General features: G+C 46.1%; 1 protein-coding gene across 2 annotated transcripts in view; it reads left to right on the top strand.

The window, feature by feature from the left end:
* LOC143296731 (uncharacterized) overlaps positions 1-7,969 on the top strand; it is a 154,819-nt gene extending 146,850 nt beyond the window's left edge. The window contains exons 18-19 of one of the 2 annotated variants that reach the window (XR_013057160.1): positions 1,524-6,044; positions 6,089-7,969. Coding sequence is in view for 1 of the 2 variants with exons in the window: in XM_076608788.1 (XP_076464903.1) it covers positions 1,524-1,767 (244 nt within the window). In the remaining variant the exon portion in view is untranslated. Of the gene's footprint in view, positions 1-1,523 lie in introns of both variants that reach the window. The other variant, XM_076608788.1, reaches the window with a different exon arrangement.
* The last annotated feature ends 4,653 nt before the right edge of the window (positions 7,970-12,622 follow it).

Here is a 12,622-nt window from a genome sequence, read left to right as displayed (position 1 = left end):
AAAGACATGGGGGTGTGGAGAGAAAGACAAAGACACTGGGGGTGTGGAGAGAAAGACACTGGGGGTGTGGACAGAAAGACACTGGGGGTGTGAAGAGAAAGACACTGGGGTGTGGAGAGAAAGACACTGGGGTGTGGAGAGAAAGACACTGGGGGTGTGGAGAGAAAGACACTGGGGTGTGGAGAGAAAGACACTGGGGGTGTGGAGAGAAAGACACTGGGGTGTGGAGAGCAAGGCAAGGGAGAGAGTGGAAGGAAGGCAAGGGGGAGGGGGGAGAGAACAGCAGAGAGGGGATGTTGGGGGGACTGTAGAGAAAGGTTGCTTAGCAGAGTGTGGAGTGATGGCCTAGAGGTAACGCGTCTGTCTAGGAAGCGAGAGAATCAGAGCGCGCTGGTTCGAATCACGGCTCAGCCGCCGATATTTTCTCCCCCTCCACTAGACCTAGAGTGGTGGTCTGGACGCTAGTCATTCGGATGAGACGATAAACCGAGGTCCCATGTGCAGCATGCACTTAGCGCATGTAAAAGAACCCACAGCAACAAAAGTGTTGTTCCTGGCAAAATTGTGTAGAAAAATCCACTTCAATAGGAAAAACAAATAAAACTGCACGCAGGAAAAATACCCAAAAAATGGGTGGCGCTGTAGTGTAGCAACGCGCTCTCCCAGGGGAGAGCAGCCCGAATTTCACATAGAGAAATCTGTTGTGATAAAAAGAAATACAAATACAAAATGTGAGTAATGTCGGTACTGACCATCCTTTTTTCTATGTGTGAGAAAGAAATTGATGTTTTGTGCTGAATTTCTTTTTTGTGGGTTGTGAACTCTCTTTTGTGAGTGTGTTGGTTCAGTTTTTGTTTTCTGTTAGAATTTCAGCAGTGGTAACGAAAAACAGGTTTTCCGGTTATAAACTGGGCAGTGAAGACATGTTTATTGTTATTATTATTATTATTATTATTATAAGTGAAGAAGAATGAAAGAAAGTGTTGGCATGAAAGTGAGTGTTGGCGTGAGTGTTGGTGTGAAAGTGAATGTTGACGTGCAAGTGAGCATTGACATGAAAGTGAGTGTTCGCATGAAAGTGAGTGTTCGCATGAAAGAGCTATCTGCTGACATGAAAGTGAGCGTTGACATGATAATGAGTGTTGGCATGAAAGTGAGCGTTGACGTGAAAGTGAGCGTTGGCATGAAAGTGAGTGTTGGCATGAAAGTCAGCGTTGACGTGAAAGTGAGTGTTGGTATGAAAGTCAGCGTTGACGTGAAAGTGAGTGTTTGCATGAAAGTGGGCGAGCACTGGCATGAAAGTGAGTGTTGGCATGAAAGTGAGCGTTGACGTGAAAGTGAGCGTTGGCATGAAAGTGAGCGTTGGCATGAAAGTGAGTGTTGGCATGAAAGTCAGCGTTGACGTGAAAGTGAGTGTTTGCATGAAAGTGGGCGAGCACTGGCATGAAAGTGAGTGTTGGCATGGACAGACACTGCAGCCTCTCCACTGACTGACTGGCGGTGATGTCACTGCATGTTTTCAGACTACCGCTGACAGAACATGGCGGCATGGCATCGGCCATGGAGGAGGGCAGGAGGAGTTACCTCCCAGCACAGCAGGGGCGGGAGTGGTGGTGGCTGCGGTCGGTGCCGGTGCAGGTGGTGGCGCTCATCATGGTGGCAGGCCTGGTGTACGTCCTTGACCCTGACCTCCTGTCACACCTGACCAGCTTCTCTCTCACCTGCACCCCGGAGCTGAGGCACGACAACGGACCCAGCGGACTGTGAAGGGGGTGGTTGTGGGGACAGACTGTGGGTCTGTGTATCTTAATGTACAGTGTGTGCTGATCACACCGCGCCCTGCAAAAAGCCGCTGGCAGGTGTCTTGATGTATAGAGTGCATTCCCCTGAAGGCGATGACGGACGGGGATGTATGATGTACAGAATTGCAATAATTGCACGCCCTGTCAGATAGGGGGTGTCCTTGTACAGAATGCAGCATCGCACACCCCCATGCAAGCACCAACATGTCAGGGTGCCTGTGTACAGAATGCAATAATTGCACGCCCCCTGACAGGTAAGGGTGTCTCAGTATACAGAGTGCAGTGATTGCACGCCCTGACAGAATGTGATCAGGGTGTCTGTACAGAGTGCAACATTGCACCCCTCGACAGAGGAGGGTGTCTGTACAGAACGCAATATTGCAGGCCCTGCGAGCGCGGAGAGATCAGGGTGTGTGCTGTACAGTGTGAAGTGATGGCCAGTGCCTGTACTGAGCCTGGAGGTAGAGGGTCATGGCTGTGATGATGATGTGATGGTGCTGACGACAAGGAGGAGGAGAGGGGAAGTGTGTGATAGAGATAGGCGTGGTCTGACGGCGCAAGACTGGCAAGAGGCCAGTGACAGGGTGTAGCGGAGACGTACAGTTGAACAGCCCTCAGGTTGTGGGTCTGCTGAAGTGAAATGAGGGGGGGAAGGTTGTGATGGGAATGCTGAGATATGGGGCACTGTGAGGATGGCCCAACACAAAGGTGGCCATTCACTGAGGGGTGGGGGGGGAGGGGAGGAGGGAAGGCGCCTTGTACAGGTAAATTGTATCAATCCATGCTTCTGGCGCCTGCTGTGTCCTGGGCAGTGGAAGGCTGGCCAGCCTGTGTCTGTCATCTTCATGGGGTGAGGAAAGCACTGGCTGAATGCTGAACATGCCTTGGTAGATGTAGCCCTGATGGGTGTGGCATAATGAGATACATGCCCAGAGAGCTGTACACTGATGGGTGTGACACAATGGTGTACATGCCCTGAGAGGTGTAGCATGCAGTACTGATGGGTGTGACACAATGGTGTACATGCTCAAGAGAGGTATAGCATGTAGCCCTGATGTGTGTAACATAATGTACATGCCCTGATAACTGTAGCATGTAACATGGGTGAGACATAATGATGATGTACATAGACCAAAGAAGAGGGCAATTCATCAGTGTCATACAATGAGTCCAGTCGTGAGCGAGAACAGAACAGCTGTCAGGAAACAGGGGTACCTGTCACAGCTGGCTGAACAGCAGTGGACATCTGCAGTTCCAGACGAGTTGTGTACCTGGGTGTACAGAAACCCCAGCTGGGAGGGGTGGGTCTGACAGAAGTCAGGTCGGGGTCATGGGCTGACCTTGCCTCACGACTGATGATGGGATGTAAAGTGTGTTGCTGAAGTCATGGCTGGCACCTGGACACCTGCTGCTTCACAGCACCACCACCAGGCAGACTGCCAGGGACGTGTGCTGGACAGCAGTGTGTGCACCGCTGTGTAGTGTTGACCTTGTGCTTGGACCAGGTCTTCAAGTCAAGCCAGTGCAGCTGTGTGCTGACTGCAACCCCCCCCCCCAGGGGACAAGGAACAAAGTGCAGTCTCCAGGTGCTGTGCCATGCAGTGTATATATACACTCCATCCCAGAGCAGTTGAGGTTCTTGGAATACCTCCTGCTCTGTCATTCATTCTCATACATTTTGACACAAGCCAGATTTGTTCTGGCAGTAGATGTCTGTATATACACTCCATCCAAGAGCAGTTGAGGTTCACAGTATACCTCCTGCTCTATCACTCATTCTCATAACTTTGATTCAAGTCAGATTTGTTCTGGCAGTGGGGGTCTGTAGGTGTAAAATACCTCAGACTCTTATTTGCTTTGTCATGAATCCAGCCAGCTTGTTCTGGCAAAGAGGTCTCATGGAGACCTTCAGTCCTGTCTACTCAAATTTGTATTTAGCCAGCACGTTCTGGCAATGGGGGTCTGAAGATGTTCCAGACCTCAGAACCCTGTTTACTCTAAACTGTATGCAGCCAGCTTGTTCTGGCCATGGAGGTGTGATGGACACCTCAGTGGTGTTTACTGATGAGGAGTTTGAAGATAGTGTTGAGTCGTCATGTCCAGCAATGGTGAGAGGTGACGAGGGGAAAGTGGAAGTGTCGACACTCCTTTCCCACTTCCCAGAAAAGACAGATTCTTTTGGTTTGGTGATGCCCTGTGCTGGTTCTGGTTGGAAGGACTGGCCATTGGATCGCCGGCATGATCAGCCAGACTTTGCTTTGCAGGGTGTATGTTTGTTCCCAGCCTGTGGGTGCTGAGAGAAAGTCAGCCTGCCATGGTGGCTGTCACAGGCCGTGGTGCTCTCTGATGTGGTGATGTGGGGGTGGGTACCAGGGCAGGCGCTGGTCACAGACAGCAGTCAGCGTCATGCATGTGACCACCACCACCCACACCGGCCACTGACCAAGGAGATGACCTTCATACCACTGTCATTTACCTGTCTGGTCCTGCAGCAGGCAGTAGGACAGGGAGATGTACTCCTGTCTCTATTTACCTGTCCGTCTGTCTGTCAAAGACTTGTCTGTGCCCAGGACAGGCCAGGGGGAGACAAGTTTCCAGACACCAGTGACGTGGTTCACATCAGTGTGTAGTGTGTGGTGATGGAGATGACCTCTTGGCACAGCACAGAGCTGACAGAACCCAGCAGGCTGAAAGATTCAGGACAGGTGTGCCGATGGTGTGGTTTATTTTCCTGACACTGCTCAGCTTTTCCAGTCATTCAGGACAGGTGTGCTGGTGGTGGTTTTTTCCTGAAACTGCTCGGCTCTTCCAATACCCAATGTGAGTGCTGAGGATTTTACCACCAGTACATAACACAAGAATAGAAGAAACCCATTTTGAGTGATTGCCAAAAAAACACCAAAAAAATAATGAACCATTTTGAAGGTAATGTGTTGCCATCAGTCAAGCAGCTGAGCATTGTTTGTGGTGCAGTTTTCAGTGTGGCCAACAGACGTAGTGGTGGTGCATGCTCTGTTGGTCTGTTCCTGTGAGGAACAAACAGGTCCACACATCAGACACATGGCACACCGCACTCTGCCTTTTACTTACATTTTTAAAGACTTCACTTCACATAGTTCTTGATATCTGAATCGAAGTGAAATGAAAAAGAAATGTGTAAATTTTAAACTAATTTATTTTAAAAGAAAAACTTGAAAGAAAAAAAAAACAAAACCTGTCCTCAGCATGGAACAAATCTTGTACATTTGTATGAAGCGTAATATGGTGTGGTTTTCATACCTTAGGCTCTTATCTTTCATCATGTTCCCAAACTAACGCATAACTTCCCATTGAGACAGTGTCAGCACCCTTCAGATCCCATAACCTTTCAAGGCAAAAAGATGAAATAAAACAAGAAATAATGGATCACGTTTCTGTGTTAAAAATGAAACAAAAGGAAAGAAAAAGAGAAAATGACATTGAAGTCTGGCAGAGACTGTTCAGATGACTATGCGTTAGTTTGGGAAGAGCACGACCACTTGATGTGGCAGTAACCTGTTGTTGTGCAGTTGGCATCAGCTTCACTTTGATAGGCAGCATAGTTAATCCTCCAGTTGTATACACGGTAGTCGTTGACTCCTGCCGCTGCCACCTTAAGCTTGGGAGGGCCTCTACGCAAAGCTTTTTCTCTCAGGTGTTGCTTCTGTGTGGTCTACACCCACACTCTCCCACTTTGATTAACCCACTTGGCCCAGGGGTGAGATTGGCACAGGAAAAAAAGAAAAACTGGCCTTCACAACAGACATGAAGATCACTCTTCAGTTTGATCTCACCTATTGATCTGCCTTCGCGTCATCCTATATAGATTTTTATACCTGTCACTGTGTCTACCCCTTGTGTTTATTGTGGTAGGCTTTGTCAGTGACTGTGTGTGTTCGTCATCCTTGTCCCTTCATGATGGAGACAGAAGGTGCAGAGACAGGGCGCAGTGGTCCTCACTCTGCTGTGGTGGTCCTCACTCTGCTGTGGTGTGGTGGTCCTCACTCTGCTGTGGTGTGGTGGTCCTCACTCTGCTGTGGTGTGGTGGTCCTCACTCTGCTGTGGTGTGGTGGTCCTCACTCTGCTGTGGTGGTCCTCACTCTGCTGTGGTGTGGTGGTCCTCACTCTGCTGTTGTGTGGTGGTCCTCACTCTGCTGTGGTGGTCCTCACTCTGCTGTTGTGTGGTGGTCCTCACTCTGCTGTGGTGGTCCTCACTCTGCTGTGGTGTGGTGGTCCTCACTCTGCTGTGGTGGTCCTCCCAAAGTGAGGTGGTCCTCACTCTGGTGATTGTCCTCGCTGTAGTGTGGTGGTCCTCACTCTGCTGTGGTGGTCCTCACTCTGGTGATTGTCCTCGCTGTAGTGTGGTGGTCCTCACTCTGCTGTGGTGGTCCTCACTCTGCTGTGGTGGTCCTCACTCTGCTGTGGTGGTCCTCACTGTAGTGTGGTGGTCCTCACTCTGCTGTGGTGGTCCTCACTCTGCTGTGGTGGTCCTCACTGTAGCATGGTGGTCCTCACTCTGCTGTGGTGGTCCTCACTCTGATGTGGTCCTCACTGTGATGTGGTGGTCCTCACTCTGCTGTGGTGGTCCTCACTCTGATGTGGTCCTCACTGTGATGTGGTGGTCCTCACTATGATGTGGTGGTCCTCACTCTGCTGTGGTGGTCCTCACTCTGATGTGGTCCTCACTGTGATGTGGTGGTCCTCACTATAGTGTGGTGGTCCTCACTTTGGTGTGCCTACTCTGTTGTACTGTTTTGAACAGGCATCTTCCTGTCTCCACACTGTCTGTAGAATGATTGTTGTCACGGGGCCATTGGTTCTGCACATACCGTGTCTATTTATACTGGAGTCATATTGTTCCAATAGTTCGTGTTGTGATTTTTTTTGTACATTCTACATTCTTCATTGTCCACAAAAATTGATTGGGGGATCTTGATATTATCTGTATAACTTAGATTTCCAGTTACTGAATTGTCATGTACCTTTTCCCAAGATTTTAAAGTAACTAAATTATTAATCTCTTGCTCTGCCTTTAACCATCACACGTTTTTTTCCTTTGTTGAAGCATTGCACAAATAAAATAGCAATGAATTGAACAGCTGCAGCATCTAAATAAAAACAGATCAATGGTTATGTATTTGTATTTTGTTTCCTATAGAGCAATGCCAGAGTGGCCTTAACTTGCAGCTATTAACAAACTGAGCAACAGATGTTTTCCTGTTGTCATAGGTCAGCCAGCACATAGGGAGGGACTGACTAGTATCCTACTTGACTGGTGTCCAGGTTGTTAGTGTTAAGTCAGTTGAGGAGTTTTAAGGAAAGCAGAATACTAATGTATGTAAATACCTTTCCAGAAATGGCATATCTTTTTTCTCTTTTTTTTTTTTTTTTTCTTTTTTTTCTTCTTTTTTTCAGTACCTTTCATGTCTTGTGTGCATATCATGTTTTAACAGAAGACAGGTAGTGGTGCATAATTAACCTTCAGGTGGACTGGTTTTATAGATGGCATGCTACTCAAGGGCTTCTCTCTCTTTCTCTCTCTCCCTCTCTCTCTCTCTCTCTCTCTCTCTCTCTCTCCCTCTCTCATTCTGTGTCCATCAGTACAGTTGTCAGTTAATAGAGGTCTGTACCAGTGTCAATACATCATGAAGAACAAATCTGGTTTTATTTCTAAATGATTTTTTTTTTTTTAATTGGCATCAGAAAGTTTGTTGTTATTTTTGTTTTGGGGGTGGGGTTTTTTTTGGTGAGGGTGGAAAGCTAACAGAGAGGGGGGGGGGGACTTTTTTTTCCATTTACTGCATGGTTTGATTATGTTTTGATGGGTTGTTACGGCTGTTTTGGTCTGTTGATCAAGATAATTAACCAGAATGTTTTTATAAAAAGTTTGTTAAGAGAATATTTACAAATTTACACAGAGAGCTAGAGCCATCCAGTTCACCTGGTTCTGGGCTTAGTGACTTCTCACAGCGTGTCTGTGTCAATAGTCTTTGGTATCTTCTCTTTTCCATGTCTTTTTCCCTGCCACATCTTTCTATGCCTTTTTCTATATGCCATCTCCATGTTTTGTCATCTTTTTGATATCGTCCTATTCAGTATGCAAAACACAAAGATGATAAAAACAATAAAAAGGGCAAGAAATTTCAAAATGATCCTGTGAAGTGTTGAATGAATGAGATGAATGATTCACATATGCGTGAAAGTGAGCAAGTTTCATTGAGAATGGAAGGATGGCATTATGAAATTTAACAGGGAAAAATACCCTTCAAGCAGGAAACATGCATGCATGTGCACGCACGCATGCACATGCACACACACGCACGCACGCACGCACATACACATACACACACAGTTTTAAGCTCCCCAAAACATTCACGTGTTTATTTGCTAACAGTAACACACCAACGCAATTTTATCATCACAGATATGACTTGCAGTCACTGAATCATTCTCCATGGAAGGAAACGTCATTACAGGCACCAACATTGATCACAGACTGTTATCATAAACTGACCTCTTTATCACAGTAAATCATCACACAGTCGTCACAGTCTGTCATTCCAAATGTACACAGTCCTTACTAACACACTGGTCACCAACTGTATAATGAACACTCAACCTGACACCTGTACAAAATCACAGACCTTCACTAAAATACAAAGTAGTCACCTCCACATGGACACACGACAGCAGTCAACTGACCACAGTACAGCCTTCCATTCTGAGATACAGAGAAAACTTCCCACATACTTCCATTCCGAGGAGTTACATATTTCCATATTTAGGAACACAGACCAACACATTAAAAACCACGTATCTCCTTATTCAGAAATACCTCACCAAGAAACAAATTTCCACATAATTTGAAATCTTCACAATGAGGTGCACACTTAACAATGAGAAATGCATATTTGACACTTAGAAATGCAAATCTCTGACAATGAAAAAATGAAAACTTCATATAGAATAGAAATTAATAGAATGAAAATTTGAATTTCCACACAGAAAAACACCATCTGTAGACTGAGAAATTGACACATCTACACTGAGAAATGGATTGGATACATCCACATTCCAAATGGATATGGATAATCAACACTGAGAAATCGATATCGATACATCCACACTGACAAAAGGGTACGTCAACATTGAGCAATGGAAACATCCACACTGAGAAAAGGGTACGTCAACACTGAGCAATGGAAACATCCACACTGACAAAAGGGTACGTCAACACTGAGCAATGGAAACATCCACACTGAGAAAAGGGTACGTCAACACTGAGCAATGGAAACATCCACACTGAGAAAAGGGTACGTCAACACTGAGCAATGGAAACATCCACACTGACAAAAGGGTACGTCAACACTGAGCAATGGAAACATCCACATTGAGAAAAGGGTACGTCAACACTGAGCAATGGAAACATCCACACTGAGAAAAGGGTACGTCAACATTGAGCAATGGAAACATCCACACTGACAAAAGGGTACGTCAACACTGAGCAATGGAAACATCCACATCGAGAAAAGGGTACGTCAACATTGAGCAATGGAAACATCCACACTGACAAAAGGGTACGTCAACACTGAGCAATGGAAACATCCACATTGAGAAAAGGGTACGTCAACACTGAGCAATGGAAACATCCACATTGAGAAAAGGATACGTCAACACTGAGCAATGGAAACATCCACACTGAGAAAAGGGTACGTCAACACTGAGCAATGGAAACATCCACATTGAGAAAAGGATACGTCAACACTGAGCAATGGAAACATCCACACTGAGAAATGGATACGTCAACACTGAGCAATGGAAACATCCACATCGAGAAAAGGGTACATCAACACTGAGCAATGGAAACATCCACACTGACAAAAGGGTACGTCAACACTGAGCAATGGAAACATCCACATTGAGAAAAGGGTACGTCAACACTGAGCAATGGAAACATCCACATCGAGAAAAGGGTACGTCAACACTGAGCAATGGAAACATCCACACTGAGAAATGGGTACGTCAACATTGAGCAATGGAAACATCCACACTGACAAAAGGGTACGTCAACACTGAGCAATGGAAACATCCACACTGAGAAAAGGGTACGTCAACACTGAGCAATGGAAACATCCACATTGAGAAATGGGTACGTCAACACTGAGCAATGGAAACATCCACACTGAGAAATGGATACGTCAACACTGAGCAATGGAAACATCCACATCGAGAAAAGGGTACGTCAACACTGAGCAATGGAAACATCCACATTGAGAAAAGGGTACGTCAACACTGAGCAATGGAAACATCCACACTGAGAAAAGGGTACGTCAACACTGAGCAATGGAAACATCCACATTGAGAAAAGGGTACGTCAACACTGAGCAATGGAAACATCCACACTGACAAAAGGGTACGTCAACACTGAGCAATGGAAACATCCACACTGAGAAAAGGGTACGTCAACACTGAGCAATGGAAACATCCACATTGAGAAATGGTTACGTCAACACTGAGCAATGGAAACATCCACACTGAGAAAAGGGTACGTCAACACTGAGCAATGGAAACATCCACACTGAGAAAAGGGTACGTCAACACTGAGCAATGGAAACATCCACATTGAGAAAAGGATACGTCAACACTGAGCAATGGAAACATCCACACTGAGAAAAGGGTACGTCAACACTGAGCAATGGAAACATCCACACTGAGAAAAGGGTACGTCAACACTGAGCAATGGAAACACCCACATTGAGAAAAGGATACGTCAACACTGAGCAATGGAAACATCCACATTGAGAAAAGGGTACGTCAACACTGAGCAATGGAAACATCCACATTGAGAAAAGGGTACGTCAACACTGAGCAATGGAAACATCCACACTGAGAAAAGGGTACGGATACATCAACACAGAAATGGATACATCTACACTGACACTGCAAAATGGATATGGATGATCAACACTGAGAAATGGATACAGATACATCCACACTGAGATAATCCTCGCTGAGCAATGGATACAGCAACACTGAGCAATGGATACATCCACACTGAGAAATGGATAACAAGTTAACACTGAGAAGTGGATGTATCCACACTTAGAAATGGATACATCTACACTTAGAGATTCAGACATCAACACTGAGAAATGGCTATGAGATACATCGGAACCGAAATGGATATACCCAAGTGCGGAGTCCCACACATCGGTTGATAAAAAATAACCGATATGCTTTTGTGGACTTGTCAGTATTCAGAACATCATTATGTCAATACCCTGTACCTTCTAATGCAAAAAGTATATATATTTTGTGTGTCTGTAAACCTTTGTCTGAACAAAAAAAACTGTTGGGGAAAAAATGAAAATAACCTAGATGTGATTATACAATGGCTGTCAATGGCAAATCACTCAAAAGTGACTTAACGAAGATCGTGAGTAAATGTGTGTACTCAATTGACAGAGCGTTTATACAAAACATGTATGTTTCCAGTCTGTACAAGGTGGATGGGAAACAAAAGAGCTGATGCCTTTAAACTAACCTCCCCATCACCTCCCCCTCCCCTCTACCCCCCCTCCTTCACCCCCCCCCACCCCACCCCCCCACACACACACACGCACACGCACTCCCTCCCTGACAGAGTATGTTGAAAGCTGTGAGTCACCTCCACGACCTGAACTGAGCAATACACATTGAAGACTGCAGCCTACACTTTCAGAACTGAAGCCTTTCACACTGAAGACCGTGTGTAGCTTTACAGTTACATATGTCTTCATCTTCCCTTTCCTTCACTCGACCAACACCAATTTGCTGATGAATCTGTCGTGGTTGGTGCGTGCTGGATATTTTGTCTGTTTCCATAATCCATTGAACGCTAACATGGATAACTGGATCTTAAACGCGTGTATTCGATCATTGCATGTTTATATATATACACAACAGGATTCAGACACTGGAAATTGGCCTATGTTGTTAATCTGGGAGCTCGGAAAAATCTCTGTCCGTAACCAACAAGGAGCACCGAAATTGGGGATTGAACTCAGGAATCCAGCGAGCTCTAACCACTCGGCCTCTGCACCCGTTGTTATCAAGTGTGACATGACAGGCCTTTTGTTTGTCATCAGTCCGTCAGGACCCAGGCCTCAGACTGTGGTATCACGGCGTGTTCTCATCTCACAGCACGGGCCTTGCCAACACGTGTCACACTGACACCGCCCCTCAACGTCACTGAGTGCGTGGATTGCACGTGCACCGGGCAGCGGAGTGACGTCACCGTGCACAACTCAGGCAGTGCAATCAAAGGGATATTTGAGGGGGGCACTGCGAACATGGTGTCCTGAACCGGAAAAGTACCAGCCGTTACCCTCTCCAACAGTTTTTTTTTTCCACCTTATTGAAGGTAAGTTCAAATATGCATTGGTTTGTCAGTAATTCGTCTGTTGTTAAAAGTAGGTATGGGTGGGAGGGGGGGAGGATAGAGTGGAGAAGAGAAGTTAAAGATCAAGCGGAACACTTCACGCGAGTTGACAGACCCAGTTGGTTCTTCAAGTCCAAGATGCTCTGTCTCCGGCATTGCCGATATTCACGTGGGACTTCACATCGTGGGCAGTGTGTCTGCTTGTTAAACGTCGATCAGTTGAAAGACAGGTCGCCTTCAAATATTCCTTTTGCGCAGTGGATGAAACAGCTTTGGGATGATTGATTTGTACTTCTTCCTCGTCGTCTTTTTCTTCGGAATGATTAGTTTGCTCTTCTTCTTCTTCTTCTCAGCCGGTATGTTGATGAAAATTGTCGTTTTG

Source organism: Babylonia areolata, chromosome 21, assembly GCF_041734735.1.
Source record: "Babylonia areolata isolate BAREFJ2019XMU chromosome 21, ASM4173473v1, whole genome shotgun sequence".
In the NCBI taxonomy this organism is placed as follows: Eukaryota; Metazoa; Mollusca; class Gastropoda; order Neogastropoda; family Buccinidae; genus Babylonia; species Babylonia areolata.
Note: the sequence above shows the minus strand (reverse complement) of the source record. Positions and strands in the feature narration are given on the sequence as shown.